Below are 24,031 nucleotides of genomic sequence, written 5' to 3' on the forward strand. Positions count from 1 at the left end.
TTTTTTTTACATTTGAGCAAAATCTCAAGGCTCACCTCATTTAACTCCATGACTTACCAGCGAGGATCTGCACACATGCCAAGCTGTGTGAAGCGGTGCAGGAGAAGACTAGTTTGTGGCAGGGAGCCACAGAGGGATTAGGACACAAAAGAACTGGAATGGAAAGCGCCATTTGTCACAAGAGAAAGGTTACACCGTTGCATTGTGTATTTATCACCCTGGATCCAGCTTCCTCATGTCTCTGCTGCTACTTTGTTCTACTTCGGTGTGCAACATGAACATGAAAAGATGTCTTAACGACTAAATACACAGCGCCATGTCAAGCTGCTATTTGTCAAGTGCAACAGCCAAGTGTGTCTGCGTGTGTGTGTGTGTATACTTTTGTGCATGTGAGAGGGATGTTCCCTAAGTGCTCCACTCGTGTGTTTGTGTCCTCTCTATTGGAAACCTGCTGGATTAACTGACACACAAGAAACACACGTTGTCATCAGATATGTGTGCATGAGACGCTTGTCAACCTGTGTGTCTACTGTCTCTGTGTCTATGTGTGTGTGTGTTTCTCTGTCCCTGCCAGACTGAGCAGGTTTTAATCTCCAAGTATGCGTGCATACGTCTCAGAGGGTGTGTGTGCGTGTGTGTGCGCCCATGTGCCTGTGTGTGTGAGATATGAGAGCAGCCAAGGGGGTTTGTCTGGATTAGAAGCTCCTAAAATATTCGGGTCGGGGTTTGAAGATGACTCATGCAATAAAAACAGCTCTACTGTGCTCAGTGAAGGTGCTGGTGTGTGTTTGGGGAGCAGGAGCATGGAGGATCATGGTCATGGTCTTGTGTGTGTATAGGTCTTCTGATGATACTTCCAGTGCAGGCATCAGGGAGGATCACAAAGCCCTGACCTCCAGCCTGAATGGAACCTATTAGCCTAACGAGCTAAACCTGCCTGGCAGCAATGTTTAGCAAGAAGGGATTTAATAGAAATCCCTTTAATCGTTTTGCCTTGTGGTATAATGCATAAAGGGTTTGCTTTATGACAAACTAAACTGGTACATTTGTATGCAGCGGCAGCAGCTGTGTCGATGCTTCACAGGAAGAATGACAACCAAACTCTGTCAGCCGATATAATCCTTGATTGCTGTGAGTCTACAGTCCTGGGGACGAAAAACAGACAGAGGTCACGACCCCTCAGCTCATCAGACATCCTATGATGCTCCAGTACACTGCCTAGTATTTTCTCTTCTTTTTTTTTTAACCCCTAAATCAATCTTAACCTCAGACTTTATTTCCCTTGTCAAAAGAAAGCTAAAAAATGATTTTAAAAAATGAAAACAAAATGAAAAATTATTCCTTTATTTGTGCTGATGCAACTGCACATGAACCAGATGCAACAACTACACAGCCTTACTTTCCAATGTGTATGTTACACATATGTTGACACTCAGGCTGTAAACTGTCAAAAAATAAGTTCAATAGTTTTTATAAAGAGCAATCATACACAAGCATTTACTTGGTCTTAGTTTCTGGTGTATGAAGTCAGATTTGCAGTCTTGTGCTGCACGTGGCTTTGTCGGCATCAAAAGGTAAAAAACTGTCAGTCAATAAGGATGAGGAACTTCAATCCTCTATTATCCACTATCAAACCTCATTATGGTTTACAGCTTTTAAATCATTTTCTACAAATTACAGCAATGCTTGTTAGTACCTACTTCACAGAAGGTAAAGATTTCACTTTAGTGAAAGTTTTCTCTGTGAATCTTTACACCCTAGGTGCAAACTGTCATCTAACCAAAAAAAAAAAAAATCCTTTTTTGATGCATAGTACTGGAATCACATGAATCATTTTCAAAATAAAAAGAAATCTTTGGTCACAATTCACAGCCCTATGAGATATGAATTAACACACAATCTTTTTAGTGATTCACACATGATTTGGTGTTTTAGATGTGAAACGGGGATTACAGATTAATTCTAACTATGAACACGTCTCCCTACCCATTTCACAAATGCACCAAACTCTTCCCTGCCTTTCTCATTCTTAGAGGTTGTCTGTTGTCTTTGTCACTGACTTGAGGTCGAGGTAGTGCTCCTCTATCTCCATGGCAAGTTCAGGGATGCTCCTCCTGATATCCAATGGTAAAACGTTCTCCTCGTCCCACGGAGGCTCTAAAGCGTCAAACTGGGAGCGCAGCAGGTCCGCTTTCATAAAATGTCCCTCCCGGGCCTCCATCCTCTGTTGAATGAGATCATAGTCACCATAAAGGAAGAGAAAGTAGATGTCGGGGATGGTGGGAGGTGGGTCTTCATTAGAAGAGGAGAAAGTGAGGGCTTTGGGGCCAAAGAGAATGATCTGTCTGTAGAGGCGCTTCAGGGCAGAGCAGACCACCAGAGCATCAGCACCTGAACGCCGTTCTCTGAGGAGAAACCACACACAGTTAGTAACAAACACTTAACCGTGAACCAAGATGTGATCACGACAACACAAAAAAGTTTAAAATGTTGGGGAAACATTTAAGTTCAATTAAAAAGTGCAGTCTTGTCACAAACAACTACAGAGTTGTTGAGGGGGAAAGAGAGGAGAGACATAACGATGACTGGATGGAGAGAGGAAAGGAGGGAAGTGTGACTAAGTGGAAGAGGGCGCAGGGGGCGAATAAGAAGAGAGGAAGTCTTTGATGTCGTCAAACACATTTAAAAAAAAAAAAGAGCTGTCACACTTTCTGCCTCACCTCCTCTCCCTACTCTCTCTCACTTAATCTGTTTTTCTGTTTTTCTCTCCGAAAGTCGCCTTACCCTCTCTCTGGTTTTCATCTTAATTTTCCAAACCATCTTTGATAATTTTTTGATCTTTTTGACATTTCATGCTCGCATATATTTGCCTCTGTGACAGCTCCACCAACAGACCCCCCTCCCCACACACACACACACACACACACACATCTTCATCTCCCTCTCTGTCATGGCAAAATCTGCAGTCTGTGTCTTTGAGTAAGTGTACATGTTGTGCACAAGTGGAAAGGTTTGTGTTGAATATGTGTGTATTCTTACTTCACAACGACGTCATGTAGTTTGAGAAGCCAAGGCAATCTGTCCTAAAGGTGTAAAGGGAACAAAAGAATGAGTGGTTATTTTTTCGTTGCTGTAAACATCACATTCAAAAACTGAAGTACACACACTCCCAAGACATGTCATTTAAGATGATGTTGAGGGGGGGCAAGCTGAAAAACAGTAGACGCACATGGAATAATACTGGTGGATTTACTCCAGCACGTCTAAACCTGTTAGGGGGCTGCAAGAAAATAAATGTGGTTCTAATCCTTTGATGAATGTTTTTTTGCCCCTGTGAAATGAATGAAATGACTCCTTGCAGCCTAAAGTCTTCTTCCAAAAGTTTAGACTATAAGTTATATAGCCTGAAAAAGGAAATTAAAAATCATTAAATCATTGTTTTGTGTCAAATGTCCTCATTTGAGCACTCTGGCTGCACTCTTGCACATTTGTATTTGGTATGAATTCCCATTTCCTTGCACTGGGTCTGTGATTTATTGTGTTGTTGTTGTTGTTATCGTTCAAATTGTCCTTTTGCATTCTGTTTTTATGTGAAGCCTGGCTGCAAAACTAGTTTCAGATGAGCAGAAGGCAACACACACACCGGTTGCTTTGTCTCTTGCGTGGTGCAGGGAATCAAAGTCCCTGAAGATCCATTTCCAAAGAAAGAAGTCAATTCCCACACACAGTTTTTCACCTCTGCATTGATTTTAAACAAGACATCTTGAGAGAGGTTCTTGTAAACGAAAACATCGACTAACTCCCTGACATACATCAGTGCAGAGGTGAAAAGGTGTATGCGGGAATTTACTTCTTTCTTTGCAAAACAAATTTCCCCTAGTGGGACAATAAAAATTACATGAACCTTGAAACAATACATCCGATTATACAAAAAAACCTGGTGGGTTCTCTACACAGCAAAACCATGGGGTGCAGTCCGTCCTCAACATCACAGTAATCTGTGGATGGATTTCTGTCTGACGTAGGACAGAGGATACAAGAGAAGTTGTGGAAATTTGTACCATCTATTTGGTGTTCATATTGGGTCTGGCTAAATAATGCCAGTATTTTCTGAGTGTGAGGGCCTTGAGACAACAAGGCTTTCAAAGAATTACTCAGACAGAGCACAAGAGGCTCAAAAAGATCTTTGATTACAGTCAAAAGCATCAAACTGAACCTGGTTACAAATAAACTGGAGTCAGATTCATATCATAACACAATACCACAAAGAACTGAACTGAACCTGAATGAAAGGATTCACGTTCTCTTATATCCACACTTCTGAAAATGCTCTCCTGTTTGGCTATGCCAACCTCATCCTGCCAGCTCTGATATTGGCATGAAAGTCACATTTTTCCATGGCCTGACAGAAATCATGAATTTACATTTTCCCCTCACTTCATCATTTATTCTGAAACTGCCAACTGTGAAGTAGTTTTAAAAGATGCCAAAGTTTTGGGAGGAGCAGGTCCCAGGGTAATTCTCCCCAAGGATTAAAGAGAAATTTCTGAGTGGGAAATTATCACCAGCCACCGAGCAGTACCTCCAGCCAAGTGCTGACAGATTCTGGCATGAGCTGCCCTAGTTGTTACAGCAGGCGGGCAGACTCACCCAGCTAGCCTGGCAGATAGCCAGACATTGTTTAGAGGTTTTCTTCTTTTTTTGAAGTCAGTGTGAACAGGGAGAAAAATAAATAGTAAACAAATTAATAAATCATCTGAATATTAACACCACTGTTGTCAGTGACAGAAAGGGTAGTTTTCCCTCCCTGCTGCTGTTCTCTGCCTTCATTAATGCTCCTCTCACTAATTGTTGAAGAAACTCATTTCTTTTTTTCTGCAGGGCTGAGACAATGAGTTACTCATGACAGAGGTAAAATAGTGCAGCACTCCATAAATGATTAAGTTTGGTGTTTGGTTAAGAGCTGGCAAAATGCCTCCAGTGACTTTTACCAACACACACACACACACACAGCTGGGCTGACCTGGTCTGTGAGCGGTTCACCACGAGCCATCTTCTCAATGTTCTCCTTTGTGTGGAAATCGTCCCCTTCATGAAGGGGCCAGCCCAGCTGATGATTGAACACACACACACACACACACACACACACACACACACACACACACACACACACACACACACACACACACACACACACACACACACACACACACACATCGTCAGCATCAAGTCATCAGACTGTGAGCACAGATAGGAAGGAGGTGGGGGAGGGTCCAGTTACCTTGCGGGAGAGGAAGGTCCCCAGCGTGGTTCTGTGTGGGACGAAAGACAAGGCAGAACAGACAGATATGGTTCTACATTATCATCAATTTGAGATAACAAAAAACCAACAGTGATCTGATGGCTCAAGTGCAAGAGACTGTAAAATTATAGACATAGCGTGGTTTATTTTGGTGTTAAATAACAGTGGGCTCTCAGAGGACTGTGGTGCAGACGGCTCCCTGTTTGGTGTGGTGTGATGATAAATTAAAAAGCATGTGAGCCAAGTATCTCAGTCACATGGCAAGCATCCACAAATACAAACAAACGTCTGCTATATATGTATATATATATATCTATATCTATATCTATATATATAGATATAGATATATAGATAGATATTTACACATCTGTCACAGTGTAGAGGTGAGGAATATTGTCTAGAGTGTGTGTGAGTATACTAAATAACTGTATGATCTGTTATTATAAGTTTCCTTTAAGTTAGACTGAAAAGTGGTACTACAATCAAATGATTATTTATTTTCACAGAACTCTTCTCTCCATGTCTTCTGGAGAGAAGACATGGAGAGGGAGGACAGGTAAATATGAGTTTGTATATTCTACACTGTCCTTGAAAATGTGACCAAGTTTGCAAAAAATAGAAAAAGATAAGTGTTGCAGGCAGGATTATAGTTTTGTATTTTTCCATTAGTTTTTATTTTTTATTTCATTTTTTGCTTTCGATTCAGTGTAATATCAGTTATTTCCAGTGGGTGAGTGGGTTTGCTCGTATCAGTTTAGCTTCTATTGTTTAAAAATGTTTAGTTTTAGTTTTTTTATTCGTTTCAGTATTAGTTTTAGGTTTGTTTGTTTTGTTTTTCTCTTGATAAGGGCGTATTTGTCAGCGGTGAGATTTAAGCAGTTCAGAATATGTATTACAACACAAACACAAGACTTTGTGAGGCCAGCTGACTCACAGTCCTGTCGACGTCCCAGTCTCGGTAAACATCAGCGCCAACACCTCTCCTTGTGTTGACAGACTGACCAAACTGACAAAGACTGAAATCAAACACATTTTCTGTATACTTTTTTATTTTAATTTAGTTTTGTGAGCACATCATATTGTTTCAGTTAGTTTTAATTTTTTTCTAAAGTTATTTATTTATTTATTTATTTATTTTATTTTATTAACTACAATGTTTTGTCACACCCAGTCTTAGTTTTCAGTTAAGTTTTAGTTAACATAACCTTGGCTGAAGCATTAGTTTCAGAGGTGTTGAATTGGATGCAGAAAACATTCACTAACCTACAAAAAAGCACACACCCTTGATAAATGAAATTACATAACATGTTTATATTGAAATCCACACTTCCCCAATTCATAATGAAGGGCTATATAATTACATAACTGAATTCAGGACATTGTAAGGGACCTGCAGACACCTCGGTCCGGCCCTACCACACGTACTTTCCGCAGCCTGAAACTCCCATAATGATGTAGATCATCCTGGCCGGCAGACAGGGTCGTGCTGCTGCCCTGATCCCAGTCCTGAGCTCAGGGCGTGAGGTCCCGCTCCAGCCAATGGAAACACTGGAAAACACAGGAACAAGTTGTACACACATAACTGTACATGTGTTCAATAAATGACATCCAGGTCTTGAATATGCTTCAATGTGAAATTAAATGTCCGGTGGCAGTAAGATACCGGCAGATCAATACAGGTCACATCGGTATCAGGTAGGCCGAGTGCATGCAGCACAAATTTATGCAACAATTTAGCATATTCTCTGCGGACTTCAAACGTCGCCTTACCACGCATGCGCAAAGCAGAGGCACCTGCGAAATCTTGATTATTGACTAATTTCAAGACGTGTGGCTAGCCCAGCTCAACTCTGCCGTTATCAATAGCTTTCTACCTCAGACATTATCCTGTCTGGCAGACGCAGGCCGTCATGTCACAGCAAACAAATGTACCAGAGTGAGTGGGAGACGCTTCCATTGACTCACAGCCGATAGAGGAGGTTTCTGCCGTGTCTGCAAGCCGGCCGGGATCAATGGTTTTCTATGGGGAATCATGAAGAATCATTGGATTTGAGACGCCAGGCGCTGCCGCATTGCCAGGAAGGTTGTTTTGCTAAAAGACGTAATGACGCACTAAGCACGCTCAGCACGTTCAGAATTAAAGGGACAGTACACCATATAATGAGCTTGATCAATTTCGGTGGCGTTGTAACAAATGAAGCCTATAGTATTCTTATTCTTTTTTTTATTTTTTATTTTTATTTATTATTATTATTATTATTTATTATTATTATTATTATTATTTCTTTAATCTTGTCTCTCCTGTGAAAATGTAACTGCAGAGAGGTTCTGACTTGTTTTCCCAGTTTTAGGCAAATTTATTAAACCCAACTGCTGTGCAATAATAAATAATGCAATAATACCTCCGTTATGTGCGTGTATGTGTGTGAGTGTGTGAATAAGTGAATTTTTACATAATCATTCTATAAATACCTTGCCTCCCATCAATCTTTATGAAATTAGGCAACATCTAGTTGCCATCTAGTCAAAGTGTGATGCGAAGATTGATACTGGAATTGAGATGATTAATCATCATGTGAATCAATGCGAAACCCGTGAGTTATTAAGTTCCAGGCGAGTTTTTCTGTATTTTTCTTCAAAACAATCAGCTGGAAGATATTTCAGTTTCCGCCGGGGGGATTTTTTTACATTATGCTACACCTATGGCGATCTGATATCACTGCAGGTTTCTCTGGAAAATTGAATTGAAACGTGAAAAAAAAAAAAAAAAAAAAAAAAAAAAAAAAACAGTAGATGGCCTATCAGACACACACGCGAGAAGAGCGCATAGTAGGGGATACACAGGAGAGAGAGAGAGAGAGAGAGAGAGAGAGAGAGAGAGAGAGAGAGAGAGAGAGAGGGGAATGCCATTCCCTCTCCTCTAGGTACATCAGTGGGCAGGCAGGAGACGGATGCAAGCTCTCCTCCCTCCCGCTCTACTGCATCCATCCATTCTCTTATTCATCCACCCCTCCATCCTTCCACCCATCCATTCATTCCTGCAAGCGTCGCACGAGACAGAGACCACAGATTGAGGGCGTGAGAGTGTGTGTGTGTGAGTGAGTAAGTGTGTGTGGTGTGTGTGGACCTGTTTGTATCGGCTGATATGAGAAGCTGAAACCGAACCGACAGAAGAATGAAAATGCTCCGGTTTCGCAGCCCCAGCATCCGCTCCTTGGACCAGGAGGTCCTGTGTACGATCCGGTTACTGGACGACTCCGAGATCTCATGCAGCATCCAGGTATCCTCATATCCCGCATGCTCCCTCGTCCGCCTCCCCGTGTGATTATCAGGCTATTTTACACACAACATCTTATTTGTGAGAGCCGTAAACAAGTGCCTGTATCCGGTTACATCCTCATTCCCAATGATGTATCAGTCCCATGCTGTTTATTGCTATTCTGCCCATATGGTCTTCCTCATGTTTATTTCACCGACGAAGGCCAGTTTTATTTTGGATCCACTAGTTTTCATTCTGCTGTGATCAACTGGCTCAGAGCTGCATGTTGCACTCAATTTTTTTTTTTTTTTTTTTTTTTTTTTTTTTTTTGAGATATGTCAAAGTGGGGGGAAGAGCCACCTGTCATACTATTATTCATAGTTTCAACCTCAGCCAGAATATGTATTAGGGTTGTGTGTTTTTGGCCTCATTGGGAAGACTTAAAGGGATTTCTGACCGAGACAGACAGAAGTTCGAATGAAGTTTTTATTATAGCAGAGGAAATGATGAAGCATGGGTGTGGTGGTGGTGGTGATAATGATGATGATGAAGAGGCGAAGGAAGAGGACTACTATTTGGGATATTGATTGCAATCATTCATGTCAGGCAGTGTGTGTGTGTGTGTGTATGTATGTGTGTTAATGTGTGTATAAGAGGGAAGGATCCCATGTGTTTTCTTGTGTGCATATGTTTCTGTTGATTATAGCACTGATGAATATTGTTTCCCCCTAGCTGGTGGAGTATCACTGACACTGCCACACACAGTCGAGAAACTCATTTCTGTAGTGCCCAGTGCCCTCTGCACGAGAAGACAGGCTTAGGCCAGCTTATGATAAGAGGCCGTGTTTTGACTCTCAGCTGTATTAGCAGCTGCAGGATAAAGCTTCTCGATGTAGAGGTGCTTGAATAGGTGGATTTATTGCTGAGAAGTGGCACGCTGTACGCTCTCATCATCTTTATTTCAATGATATTTATGTTGATTTGTGAGTCTAGTTCAAATGCCTTGGATAAAGTTGGGTATACCACCTGCATATCAACCTGTGGTTAACCAAAATGCGTTTCAGAAAGCTATGCTTTTGTTGAGAAATGTTAGATTTCAAACTGACCCACCCAGATGATATATGTTTAGTTTTGTCTTTTATTTTAGATCGATTGGTCAAAGTGACTCTAGATCAGCATTTTTGCTCAGACATGGATTTGGATGTTTGATGCACTGGCAACATACACAGCCCAACAGCAAAGTGATGCTCTAACTGTAAAGCACCACAAAAGTGCGGCCCTGTCTTAATGACATCTGTAAAACTGATACAAGGCCAAAAAAGCACATAATTTGACATATGTTTGCCTTCATAAGATTCTTCCACAAAATGGATAGCAGGCTTACATTGTCACCATACCGTCACTCATGAGCAGATCTGATATTTTGGCAGAAATGAGGCATTTTCATGGCTCTTTAAACAGCAGAAAATTTGGGTTCTCTCTGTGAAGACAGGGATCTGTGCCACAAAGAGTTAAGCTGTAAATCTTTTGGGCCTGTAGTGTGTAGATCATCCCTGCTGACTGGAAGTGAGAGAGACTAGCCAGCTGCTGTGCTCTTTACTCACTCAGCCCTGAGCTGGAGGTGCCAGCTGCTGCCACAGAGGTAAAGGTAAACCCAAGTGTCTGTCTAATTTCAAATACTGCACCAAATGTACAGTACAAAAAACTGTGTGGATGGCTAGGTCACAACGTGGTTGGACAATTAAATCCTACTCAGTTCAGTTTAAATCAATTAAATTCAATGAAGTTGGCTTCTGATTAGTTTTATTGCCATTGCAACTACAGCTTTACTGCCAAATTAACCCTCTCTTCCACCAGAACCACCTTTTTAGCATCAAGCTTTGATTTCACAATATTCAGTTCAACTGAGCAGAGGAGGCAGACTGAATGCAGCCAAATGCACCTCATTAAAACACCATTTCACCCTGAGCTGCCCTCAACAGAAAATGTCAGCTGTCTCGGTCCTGTTGTCTGACCCAGGAAGAGCAGACACACTCGGTCCATGTCAAACCAACTGTCTCCCTGTTCCTCTACATCCAGCCAATCAATGATTTACAGAGCACCATTAAGCCCACTGAGCGAGACAGAGAGAGAGAGAGAGAGAGAGAGAGAGAGAGAGAGAGAGAGAGAGAGAGAGAGAGAGAGAAAGAGAGAGAGAGACAGAGAGAGAGAGAGTTAGAGAGAGGGAGAGAGAGAGCATTTGTCTGTGTGTGATTTCTTGATGCTCACATGCATGTATATCTGTGAGTGTGTGTCTTTGAGAGCCAAAAGTTGTGTTACATTCTGTGTATCTGTCCGAAAACATTAAAGTGTGGCTTTTCACTTGTAGGCGTGTGAATGCAAGAAGCCAAGACTGTGTGTGTGTGTGTGTGTGTGAGTGTGTGTGTGTGTGTGTGTGTGTGAGTGTGTGTACTTTTAGCTGTGTTCCTGTGTATCTATGCATGATAAGGAAATGGACATTTATGTTTCTAGCTGGCTGCTTTCTCCAGTGCTGCTTTCTTTAATGGCTTTGTGTTCCGGTGCTGTGCTGCTCCTTCCTACATATTTCATGACATCCTGCACTCCTCATGCTACACTTCTCAACACCGGGCTCAACAACAACGGCTCCCTTCACTGTGCGGAGCAACACTTCCATCTCTTACTTTCCTTACTTCTTTTTTCCCTTAGCTGTATGCATCGTCTGCTTTTCATATTTTCTCCATTCTGCTCTCCGGTCTGATCTCCGTCTGCGAGTCTTTCGATTGTACTGAATATGTAGGTCAGGATGAGAAGCGAAAGACAGCAATAGATGGGATGTCGTCACAGGAATTGTATTTGTGACCGGTCCTCTCTCAAACTGTGCTTCTGCAGAAATGACTTACAGTGGGATGGTTGGTTAATGTGAATTTTATGATCCTCAGGTTTCATATCCTTATTCCCATCAAGTTTAGTTAAAATGCTGGTTCTTTACATCGCATAAAAACATGGCTGACATTAACCAGGATCCCTTGGGAAACATTGTGTTTGGTACTGAATGGATTATCCTCATTAAAAGAAGACTGTACACTATCTCTAAAGGACTTGAAAATGGGAGATTTCATAAGGAGTAGAGGATGCAGTTGGGATGAGGATGGATGAGAAACATAATATTGTGTGTGGCTACATTTTACAACTGTTTGATTAAAATCTTGTATATCTACATATGCTTTAGTGGACTGATACTTTATCATGTGCTTGCAATGAATTAATTTACATTTCATTGCATCTTATGCTCAACAAATCATCCTCTTATAACCAAAACCCCACACTGCTGGCAGGTAAAATCAGTGAATGCAATAAAAAAAGGGAAAAAAGAAAAGAATACATTGTATGAAAAGTGCAAAACCAGGCCCATAGCCCCATATGAAAGACATAAATGGAGTACACTTCCAAAAATCTCTATTTTAACAAGTCGTTTAATCCCATACAAGTGAAAAAAATCTGCCGGTGTGATGAGATAATTACACATTTCCCATTGTTTGGAAATATGAAAATTCTGCAAACTGATTGATTAGCGCTGGAAACAGGTCGGATTATTGTGTCTCATCCCACTTGGCAATTTTTTATTATCTTGTGTCAAGAAAGATTTTAACACTGAATACGAGCCCTCATGACTTGATAATAGCTTTATTTATTTATTTATTTTTTTCCGTGCATAGCTATGATCTACATATGCATAGTGATACACACTCATTCATGCACATGCGCACACTTATCATTTACACAGTCCATGTCTATGTGGTGGCCTTACAGCAATGTCATTGTCTATGTGTGTGTGTGTGTGTATGTGTGTGCATGTGTGTGTGATGCTTTCTCCGTCCATCTCCCAAACCCCACTAAAGAAATATTATGGAGCAGGTTACAAAACAGTATGTGCACTTGCCCCTAGACTACACCTAGACAAACTAAGACGTTTTCCCTGAGGGGAGAAGTAGAAGAAGTGCCACGCCTTTCAGATCCTCGGTGAACTTATTTACCATTCTGAGTGCTCCTGGTAAAACTGATTTAAACTTCCTTCAGTTGATGGGTATACGTTTCTAGAGGGATGAGAAGGTGTTTGAACAGGGTTCATGTTCTCCAGGGTCATGAAGAACAACAATAGCCCACAGCACAGTGTAATTATTCAAGCTGTTTTCTGTTGACACCCAGTGTATCTTGGCAGCAGAACATGATAGAGAAGCAAGGGCTTATGTGCTTGCGTGTGCCGTGTGCAAGCAGATTGTGTTTGTGTGTGTGCGCGCGTGCCTGGGACCGCTTGTATATGCCCACAGGTCTCTGAGTGAGTGTGTGTGTGTGTGTGTGTGTGTGTGTGTGTGTGTGTGTATGTCGAGCCTGGGGGTGAATGTGTCCACCCTGCTGCTCTTATGTTCAGGCATACTGTGAAGTCAGACCTGCTGCAGGAGGGACACATCAGGATCAATACACTCTGACCTCCTCCTCCCCTCCTTTTCTTTCTGCCTTTTTTCTTCTCTCCTTTACCCATCTTCTCTTTCTCCTTCTCTTCTTCTTTCTGTCCCCTTCTCCTCTCCTTCCTCTCCCACTCTGTCTTTCCCCCCAACTTACTCTGCGGTCCAGTTGCCGCTTCTTACTTTACTCCTCTCTCGCTTTCTCATCTGTCCACCCATTCTCACTTTCATTCTATTCTAATAACATTCATTCATATTCTCTCTCTCTTCTCTCTCTCTTCTCTCTCTCTTCTCTCTCTCTCTCCCTCCTCCATCTTTGTGACAGATCATGTATAATTAAGTGAGATCACTGTCCTTCATGAAGCCAACATTAGTCAGCTGTCACCGATGCGTTACACCATATGTGTGTGTGTGTGCGTGTGTGTGTGTGTGTAGGCGTGTGTGTCAAGGGACGGCGGGGGGGGGGGGGGGTTAAACTTGGCTCTCTTGCATGAAAGATTTAAAAGTAGCCAGCGAGCCAAACTTCTGCAATTACAGACATTCATTCACCGGCCTTAACATCAAATTACTGCATGGAACTGAAATAGTTGCTCAGAAACGGCCTGAAATAACTTGAAATATTCATAACCTGAAATATATCCTGCTGATGTGCCTGTTTCTGTTCTATTCTGGTGTAAGTCACCTTATCAATATATTACTGATACAGTCTATTTAAAGATAGCTGCTGGACATTGATATTGGTTTCCACTGGATCTGCATTTTAGACCGTCAAGGGGAAAGAGAGAGAGAGAGAGAGTGTGTATGTGTGTATGTGTGTGTTGCTGAGGTGGTATTTGTCTTTCATTTACTTGCATTTTGTCATGTGGGCAGCTGACTGTGTGTCTGTTTTCCAAAAGTGTTATAGCATGCATGCGAGCGTGAGTGTGTGTGTGTGAGTGTGTGATGCTGAGGCAGTGCTATTGTTTCAGCTAGTAGGCATTCTTTGTAGCAGGTTATAAATAGCAGCGTCTTTTCTATTCTTGTCCCGCTCGCCGGCGCCTCTTTGATGCTCCTCCAATGATGACTAAAGAGAATTAATCCTTCTTCTGACTTGTGCCTGGAACTGACAGGAAGCAAAGACACAGAGATGGAGGGATAGAGGTGCGGGTGGTGAACGGGTGGTGGGCGCTATAAAAGGAAGTTGGGAAACAGAGGAGGGTGGATGTGAGAATATAAGAAATGATTGGTCACAGTACATGACTGATGAGATGACAGTGAGGAATCAAGGGAAGAGGGGAAACGAGGTGTAGTGGCAGCGGTGGGGGGGAGGAACAGATTAAACAGATTAAAACATGAAACAGATTTAAAATAAAATGAGACTGGCACACAGAGAGATGAAGCTGAGGGAGGGAGACAACAGAGAGACAGAGGAAAGGGGATACTTGAAGAGGGAGAGAAAAAAGAGCAGGGAAGGTCATAGATGTGCAGGTGGAAATGGAGAAGAGGAGAAAGAGAGGGCACAAAGGAGAAAGGAAGGAAAGACGAACAACAGAGAAAGAGAGGGAGAGGGGGAGGGAGAAATAAGAACACAACAGAGGGGTATGTGGGGAAAAAGGGCACATATTAGTGATGCTGTTATCGGGTGTAAATCATGCATCTCCAGAGTTAACTTTTAACTTTTTAGCAACTAAGAAAAACAGATTGTTTTTAGCTTTCTTTAGCTTTGGGATGGCTTTAGATTGTTCATTTTCCAGTATATCTAATTAGCTCTGAGAAGGTTTCATTAACTCACTGGCTGAAGAAATCTCAGAAGCCACAAAGGAGCAGTTATATCCTCAAATGAGGTTAAAACATGAAGATCACAACAGTGGGAGATACAGGGCTTCAGTCTGACAGAGACAATAAGGCCTGTTGGCTTGAGCTCCACGGGGAGGTTAGAGGTCAGAGTCGGCTCCAGGACAGCGCCCATGGAGGTAGTTGGCATTCAGTGTCTTTGCTCAATGGCACTTCAGCAGGGTGGATGGTGTGAAGCTGCCTTTACCAGCCTGCAGGGTGAATCAAACATTGCACAACACAGATTACGAACAAGGTAATTCCATGTAACAGGCTTGAACAAGTAAACCTTACTACTCACTTCATTTTTTTAACAGATGTGTATTTATTTACTGTGGAGTGTATCGTCTGTATCAGCCAGCCTCATCTCACAGTGTGTACATGCAGTGCAAAATGTGTGTTAAAGAATAGCGCTAAAATTTTTAGATGCCTATGTTTGTTTGTATGTTTGTTTGTTTGTTTGTTTGTTTGTTTTTTGGCCTATTCTTTATAGCTAACAAAGCAAGCTGTAGCCACCAAAAGGACATGGTTAAGGCTAGGAAAAAGTCAGGGTTAAGGTTAGGACATTTTCGCCAGCTAATGTTAAAAATGAACAGGCAAGGAAAAATGTGACACTGACACGGTTTCTCCTGGTGTTTTGCATGTTTTGTGAGCCTGGGTTGGTTTGTCTGGTAGCCAGCATCTGGTGCAGAACACAACAGTCTACTTTGATGTAACAGAAGCGTGTGTCTCGACTTATCAGCTTGAAAGCCTCGCCTTTCATCTGCATCGACAAAACTCCTGGTGACACTCCGACACAGAAAAACACGTGTGCCAGCAGCGCCCCAACGCAGCACCTGCGACGCACACGCATGCACAAATTGTCTCTCCATCTCTCTTTGTTTCATTGACTCCCTCGCTCTTTCTGCTGCACACACACACACTCACACAAACACAGGTGCTTTGTGCAGGACTTAAAAGGCTCTCAGACCAGTTTGCCTGTCTCTACTGTAATGAAAACCACTGGTACGAGATGACTTCAAAAGCACAATATGTGCATATATGTGTATCTGTGCACTTTTGTTATTGTGCATGCTAAGGGTGTAAATATGCATTCATTGCATTGATGCATAGATTATAATTCCTGCGGATTCAACTGCGTCAATCTGCTCCAAAAATAAATAAAGTAAATGAATCGCTCTGGCTTTGGCCTCAGCTGGTATGAAATACTATGCAACAAATCATTCACAGTTCTTCTTTACGCACACACATACACACACTCACGCACACTCATATATATACTAAACTCATTTTGAATTTTGATTGCTGATTTTTTTTTTTTTTCCACATACGAGTTTGGCTCAAATTGCAGGATCAAATGCCTGACTCAAATTTCAGTTTACTAACATGAACTAAATCATTAATCAATTATTGAAAACAATTGTTCTTCAACTGAATCGGCAAATACTGATTTTTTATTTGAACGCAATCTCTGTTAAGCCAAATCTTTACACACCTAGAGCATGTGTTTATTAGCTCTTAGTAACTTATTACTGTGCAGAGCAGCAGGCTGAGTATCTATTCCTTCTATATCTGTACATGTATCTGATCTGTAAAATGTTATGGGAAATGGGAATAGGTTGTGTTTGATGACATCTGTGGAGCCGAAAATTGTTGTCATTCTGAACAGAATGTTATATATTTTTGTGTGACCACACTGAGTGTGTTTGTATGTGTGTGTGTTTGTGTTTGTGTGTCTTAGTGTGTTAACCTCTTTCCTCATACAGTGCACACGCCATAGCCTGCAGGTATGGCGTCACACTGTTAGACCTTAGATAAATGGATAGAGAGGCAGTGGCTAGCACGCACACAAACACACACACACACACACACACACACACACACACAGATACTCACATATAAACCTATGCCAAAACGAACAAACAAACAAAAAAGCAGGCAAGTCACATCAACTCATGGGCTCACATTTACCCGATCTCTCCTCTTCATTCTCTCTGTGTTTCTCATTCTCTCTGTCATGGATTTTTTATCTCCTCCACAAAATTTTGAACATCCTGTGGGGCAAAGATAAGACAGCCGTCTCCCTGCACCCACGTAAACACACACTCAAAACACACACACACACACACACCAGTGCCTCCACCGCCACGATAATGCCATCATTGCAGTTCTCCTCTCCCTCTCATCCTGTGAATTAGTGGCCTGCCACGTACAGAGCGAGAGTGATGAAGATCCGTCTTAATAGAAACCGGCCGGGCACATACAGTATATTGATAATTTATGGCTCTACCTCCAAGCTTATTAGGTTGTGTGTCCAGGCGTGACGTTAATGTGTGTGGGAGTGTGCGCATGTGCAGGCTGTGTGCTTAACATGTATGTTTTTGTGTGCATGCCTTCGTATCCGTGCGTGCATGCATGTGTGTGTGTATGTGTGTGTGTGTGTGCCTACCCGGCATGACAGATGATGATAAGGTAATTGGTTTGTCTCCTTCCCCGTTGGGACAAGGTCACAGCCAGCATGTGATGAGTGCTGCTCACCGGGGTGGGAAGGATCAACCCTTCACACTTTGTGAACGCTTCAAAGTGCAAGAGCACAAGTGCCAGGATATTGATAAATAAAGATTGTCAATTATTACATCACACTTGCAAGCACATAAGCCACTTCTCTTTCGCTTGCCGAGTAAGTCAGTCTCTCTCAGTGACATGGGAATAAACACCATACAAACAGAACAAATCTGATGGATTCAGAACATACATAGAAAATAAATGAGGTAATGATGACCGATGTTGTGCAGTATTTACCATCTGTTCTTCCCTGTGCTGTTAGAAAGTAAGGCAAACAGCTTTTACCCAAAAAAATATATTATCTGAAGCTCATGGAAAGAATTTATTGTACCTGTGAGTCCCTGACTGAGGAGCTTGAAGCCAACATTTTCAATTCCAGTATCCTTGAATTGAACAAACAAACAAACAAACAAACAAACAAACAAAAAAAAAAAGCAGAAGCAGAGCAATGCTGCACGCCGAATCTTGTGAGACGACAAAAAAATTGTCCTTCATGGTTATTGTGCTGAAGTGGCATCAAAGAAAATAAAGTGTCTGTCTTTTTGCAAGATTCAAGATTGCAAGATTTTCTTTAATTCTGTGTCACTGTTTTCCCCGATGTATCTGAGTGGATTTTTTTTTTACAGTGTTTTTGCCTTGTATACAGTAACTTGCCTTGGTTTTCTGCTTTTTTTTCCCTCTCATACTGCACACTAGGTATATTTGAAAATCCACTAATCTAACAAATAGTATAGCTGATGCTGTATCTCCTCCATAAGCTGAAAGGTGGTGGAGAGGTCAGACACAGCTCTCTAAGATGTTCTCCCTCATATAAATGGGATGCACGTTATAATAATTCATCTGTAATTTGACTCCTGGCTGGAGGTGTTTGATCCTCTTCCCCTCTCTTTCAACCTCTTGCTCAGTGTAGCCTCAGAGGAGGCTTTGGGTTTGCCTCCTGCCTCTATGTGTTACTTTCTTAAGCTGTTATAAGATGTAACTGTTCGATTTTTTTCTCTCAGTTTTTTTTTTTTTTTTTTTTTTGTGCAGTAGTCTGATCTTTTAAAAAAAGGTTAATAAATGTCAGCTTTATGTGTGTAAGACACATATAGGAAAACATGTTGTGTTTATGAACCCTGAGAGAGAGATTTGTGCTCAGTTCTTATCTTCCACTTAAATCCTCTGCTCTGCTTCATACACACACACACACACACATGCACACACACACACACACACACACACACACACACACACTGTCCAGCACATTGATTTTTCCCTGCTCGATCAATCCATTCACTTGTTGGGGTGGTGTAGGGGAGTTGGTTTTGGGTGGTAAACACAAACTGGCTTTGAAAATATTGGCACTGTAAAGAAAAGGAGGACAATATTGTCACTCACGCACAAACGCACACATGCACATTCACATTCACCTGCTAAAAAATTGGTACATTGGTTCTCTTTTATCTCGAATCTCTTTTTTTTTTCCTCAGGTGGGCCATTGTTTACACAGAGAACAGCAGTGGATTAGCGCAGCATTTGTCTCAACAGCAACCCCCATGCTTAAGATTGGTTTTACGCCGAGGTGAAAGAGGGCATATCATTACCTCTGAAGTCCCACTCCCCTCGCTCTCCTTTATTTCCTCCTTGGCTTCCTCCTCTCCTCCCCCACACCTCTCCCCTCCCTCCGTCTCTCCCATGGGTGCAGATAGGACTGTGTGTTAGTTTCCTCGCTGGGGGATCCGATGAATTAAACGCTTTTTCGTCTTGCTGCGTTTCACCCCGGCCAATTAGGTATGCCGTGTCATGAAATGAATTGCATTGGAGGAGATAAGGACCAGTCATAATTGAGCTGGCATGCATATTAATTAAACAACAAGCAGTGGTTAACTGGGCCAAAGGAACCAGGGTCCTAGTGCTGGACTCATATAGCGGTCACAAAACTGCGACTTGGTGACCAATCTGCTGGCAGCAATAACACAACAATCCCAAATCACACGTTGTGTTGAATATTGTAGGTCAGAGCAAGCTGTTGACAGCGTGTGCTCTCTTTTCACTCCATCCATTGTAAATATAAATATATATTTCTTCAATTTAACTACTTTCTATAAAGCACTTTAGGTCCTAAAAGTCAGGTCCTAAAAGTCAATAGCTGTTTTGAAACAGGGTCTCAGGAGTTGAAACATCCCAGCAGGACTGACGGGGCTTTAGTTTGGATAACAATAAAGTCTCAACTCTGATAGAACCAGAACCAACTGCAGTGAAAATACCCTGCTTGTTGGAGGTGAAATAGGTGTGGACATGTGGATTTTTAGATTTTAGATTTTTGTAGACTTTCCTGTCTTTTCATTCCATTCACTGATCAAACAATACATTTTAAAAAACACTACAATAACAATAGGGCTTCGCACTGTTCCAGTGCTCGGGCCCTAATAAGAGTTTGAACATGTAAAATGTAATGGTTTTTTTTTTTCAATGATGTTAATCCTTTCATCATGTCAATAAGGTTAATCAGATATCCACTTTCTAGAAGGGGATTCAAAGCTAACATTGCTGCAGAGCTCACTCACTAAAAACCATGGAGGCTTGTAGTAATAGAGTTGATATGTGAAAGTCCATGACTGACACCAAGCTCCATATTAGACTGGCGCACTTTGCTAGCCCTCACCTTCTCTGATATAACATTATTGGTAAAATAATCATCAGTAAAATTGTGGATTTATATCTAGGAATGGCAAAATATTGGTGTGCTGTGCTAACAAGCCAACAGCTGCTGTTCCTCGCTGCTGTTCATTGGGCCTGGCTGGCAGGATGAGTAAAGATTCAATCAAACAGGGGATGACAAGAATAAAATATATATATATATGCCCTGTCTCTGAATAGAAAGGACTTCAGATTCTCAGTTTCACAATGTTTTTTACATCCAGTGATGTCAATAAGAACATTTTAATGAAACATTCCATGTTTTACTTTACCATCCCTTTAAGTTAATTGGATAGTTGATTATTGCTCCATTTGATTTCAAATCCTATTTGTCTCTTCAGTATTTTGGGGGCTCTTAAATGTAGACAAAACTCATCCAGACAAGCAATGCTTACTTGATTGATCTTAAGTCAAGTGGACGTTTTTGTAAATACAAAACAGATATAGAAATGCATAATTGATCATATATGTATTTTTATACCGAGCATTGTGATGTCTGTGTTGGCCTGGGCTGCAGCTGTAAAAGGCAGCTTTATCCGGAGAAATATGAGATGGATGGACACCCACGAACACACACACACAGAGAGAGAGAGAGAGGGAGAGAGAGAGAGCGATAGGGACCCTCCATCCAAAGTGCTCTTTGCTTCAACTAAACTGAGTACACTCAGAGGCTTTGCATAAATGTGTGTGCTTGTGTGTGTGTATGTGTGTGTGTGCTTGTGTGTGTGTGTGTGCATGTATTCATGTGAGAAGTAGAAGAGCACTTTGCCATCATTAGGTGAGATCATGTAGAGACAGGGTGACCAGGTTAATTTTTAATGCCCAGCCCTTGGAAATATAAAATATGTATTCAGCCCTTGTTGGACATGACATGGACTCTTTCTGTCTCTCTGCCTCGCTCCGTCTCTTCCTTCTTTAATCTTCAACTCTCTTACTTTTTCCTCTTTGCTTCCATCTCACTCTTTCAATCTTTTTTTTTACTGTCTCTCTCAGTGGCCCTGATTCATTCTCCATCTCTTTTTAACTCCTCTCTCTCTGCATGGTGCTCTGCCCCCTGAACCAGGCAGAAGAAAGGTGTTGGTTTTAATAAATGTTTTTTTTTTTTTTTTTTTTTTTTTTTTTTTTCCCAGTGTGGCATCTTTCCTGTTTCTCCCCTCCTTATTCCTTTTTTCTTTTGTCTTTCTCCTCCCTCTGTGTGCGTCTGTGCCTGTTTGCTCTTCAGATTTAACAGCTTAGCAGCGCTGTTGTCATGGATCAGCCGAAAATCCTAAAGAGATGTAGACAGAAACACGCAAACACACCCACACATAGACACATACTCACACGCACACACACACACACACACACACACATACACATATTGACGGAGACAGAATCCTTTCAGAGGGGAAGGCTGAAACGTCTTTTATCTAATATCTACCGTTGTGTGTTTGACCTTTGGGCTATGAGGTTGGTTTTACACACACACACGCATACACACACACACACACACACACACACACACACACGCAAAACTCACACATGCACACATCAGCATGCTCAAAACAGCTCTCCTGGCAGTATAACGGCATGCACGCTGCCACACAGACATTGGCTCATGTCGGCAAAATGCATAACACACACACATACACACAGACCACGACAGATCATCAGGAAAACATACACTAGGACATCAGCTGCTGACACACCCATCAGGACACCAGCCCAGTCACCAAAAAAAAAAAAAAAAAAATGTTGGCATTTTATGTTTCTGCAAAGCAAGGATATGCTGAAATGTCACATTTTCAAGTTTCATTGTATAAAGTGAGCGAAAAGCACCACATTAGGAGACAGGTGGCGTGGTGGTTAGCACAACAGGACACTGCTTCTGCAGACTGGTTTGTGTCCCGTACGTGTCAAGGGAGAGCCATGTTTGTTTTTTGTGTTTTCCTTGTGTTTTGGTGAATTTTCCTTTTCCTCTTATGTCAGGTTTTGTTTGCCCTTCCCAGCTTTCCGCACCACACAGCGTTTCCCTCAGCCAGTCCTCTGTGCTCTCTGGTCTTGTGTTCCAGCACCTTCCCCGGGTGTGTCTTGTTTCCTCATTAGTTTCTAGTGTATTTTAGCCTGGTTTCCAGATCAGTTCTTCGTCGGTTCATTGGCAGTGTTCGCTTGATTTCCTAGAGTCTCTGCTCCCTGTGATCTTAGTGTTTGCCTTCGTCTGCCTGGCTCTGAGTTGTCTGTTCTACCTGACTTCAGTTTCCATTAAATATCCCACAGTTCAAGCCTGTTTGCCTCTGTTCCTGCGTTTGGGTCCACTTTCCTGCCAACTTGACACTAATATTAGGTAGCTATTATTAGCAAATTTGGCAAAAGTTTCCTAACCTTAACCATGACAACAAACCTTTTCCTAACCTTAACCAATTGATTTGATGGCTAACAAAGCTAACAACCTAATGTAAATGAGCGTTTGCTCATGTTAACAGTCACATGGCATTGACACAGGCTCCACCTCATTGGCTCTAAGAGTAAATGCTGATATGCAATGCATTCAGTGTCATAAACGTTGAAATTTAAATTTAGTTGAAATTTTTTATTTTTTGAATCGCAGAAACATAAAATTGCAATGTTTTACTCTGGGGACTTGTTTGGGGACACACACTACACAGTTTGAGTGACAGCTTACTTTTGCAAAAGTGATATAATGCTACCCCAGAGTCAGCCAACAGGGAGATTCATGTTAAAGTTCACTCCCAGCTGGTTGTTACCGTGGTGATGTAAAACAAGTCAACAGGGACATCTGACCGGTTGTATTTATGGTGTTTTTAAGTAGTGAGGACAGTCGTCCTTGCAGATAGGATTATTTTTCTATTTGACTCTGAGATTCTGAGAAAATAGTCAGCATGTGAAAACAGTTAAACAGAGAATGGTGGCTAATTAAAAGTTAATAATGTCTGTGTGCCGTGTTGTGTGGGAATGGACTGTATGTTGTATGTGTGCATGAGTGGCCTAGATACAAACTCCTCTTGTGCACCGTGTACTGTGCACATGTTTCATTTTTCTTTATACATTTTTCATTGCATTGAAAAGATAAATTCCCATGCTTTTGTAGAAATACAGTAGACTACAATATCATATGCGCAGCTGCTAAAAATATGTTTGCTCTGGATTAATTGTCATGTAGTAGATAAAGCTGCTGTTTTGATGCTGGGCTCCCTCAGAAAGCATATTGCCATTGTGGTTTTTACTGACACCTGTACAGCAATTACTGTATGTGACAAGGAGAGACTGTTTAGGCCTACTGAGAAATATCATTGTGGGTTCTAGTTAAAGGGTCCCTTTGTTGATCCGTTGTATTCACCAAAGACAATACATGCACAGGATTTTGCTCTGCGTGGTTTGGTGAGGTGGTGCATGAAGAAATTAAGTGTGATTAGTGACACACCTGGCACAAGGACTGAACAGGGTCATATGCACTGTGCATTTAAATAAAAATTGCCGTCATATTGCTTGAGATGAGAATTTCAGCTTTTTTGACTGTATACAGCACAGGCTTTATTTTTACTGCCAACATTCCAGACCACCTGGAAAGGACTCTTTCTTTCTTGATTTGATGTATTTCCTGTTGAAACAGGATGTTTAGGTGGAACATAGTGCAGGGAAGGATCATTCACAGGTGTTAACCAATAGGACAGACCAATCCCTAACTCAACAGGATATCAGTCTGGGAGAGAAGCACGATTTTATTTGAAGGGAAAGGTGGGTGAGGGAGGATTTACGAAGGTTTTATTGGTTGAAATTTTAATTTACATACACCAGGAGATGTATTTTAGATACTCCTGTTTTACAGGAAGTAGAAGTCATGTGAGGTCATTTCATGGGGACTTTAAAATACCAATAAACTTTAAAATTCACAATTTGCCTGTGACCACTCATTCCTCTTCCTATGGCGAACAGCCATGAGCTTGTATCTCT

The 24,031-nt window shown here is 41.7% G+C and overlaps 2 protein-coding genes across 6 annotated transcripts in view; one reads left to right on the forward strand and one right to left on the reverse strand.

The window, feature by feature from the left end:
• Nucleotides 1-1,328: 1,328 nt before the first annotated feature.
• LOC115364629 (probable gluconokinase) lies at nt 1,329-7,400 on the reverse strand. 5 transcript variants are annotated; one of them, XM_030059133.1, is made up of 6 exons: nt 7,268-7,400; nt 6,728-6,850; nt 5,282-5,312; nt 5,024-5,110; nt 3,040-3,083; nt 1,329-2,405 (listed from the first exon to the last, which is right to left on the reverse strand). In XM_030059133.1, the coding sequence occupies exons 2-6, from the start codon at nt 6,763-6,765 to the stop codon at nt 2,030-2,032; spliced, it is 576 nt and encodes a 191-aa protein (XP_029914993.1). In that variant the 5' UTR covers nt 6,766-6,850; nt 7,268-7,400; the 3' UTR covers nt 1,329-2,029. The 5 variants fall into 5 exon arrangements, with proteins under 5 accessions (XP_029914993.1, XP_029914995.1, XP_029914996.1 ...); XM_030059135.1 differs by having other exon boundaries at nt 7,235-7,400; XM_030059136.1 differs by having other exon boundaries at nt 7,177-7,400.
• Nucleotides 7,401-8,247: 847 nt separating this feature from the next.
• frmd3 (FERM domain containing 3) overlaps nt 8,248-24,031 on the forward strand; it is a 71,886-nt gene continuing 56,102 nt past the window's right edge. Inside the window, exon 1 of the mRNA XM_030060677.1 lies at nt 8,248-8,582. Coding sequence (XP_029916537.1) covers nt 8,478-8,582 — 105 coding nt within the window. The 5' untranslated portion in view covers nt 8,248-8,477. The remainder of the gene's footprint in view (nt 8,583-24,031) is intronic.

This window comes from Myripristis murdjan, chromosome 9 (assembly GCF_902150065.1).
Source record: "Myripristis murdjan chromosome 9, fMyrMur1.1, whole genome shotgun sequence".
Lineage (NCBI taxonomy): Eukaryota > Metazoa > Chordata > Actinopteri > Holocentriformes > Holocentridae > Myripristis > Myripristis murdjan.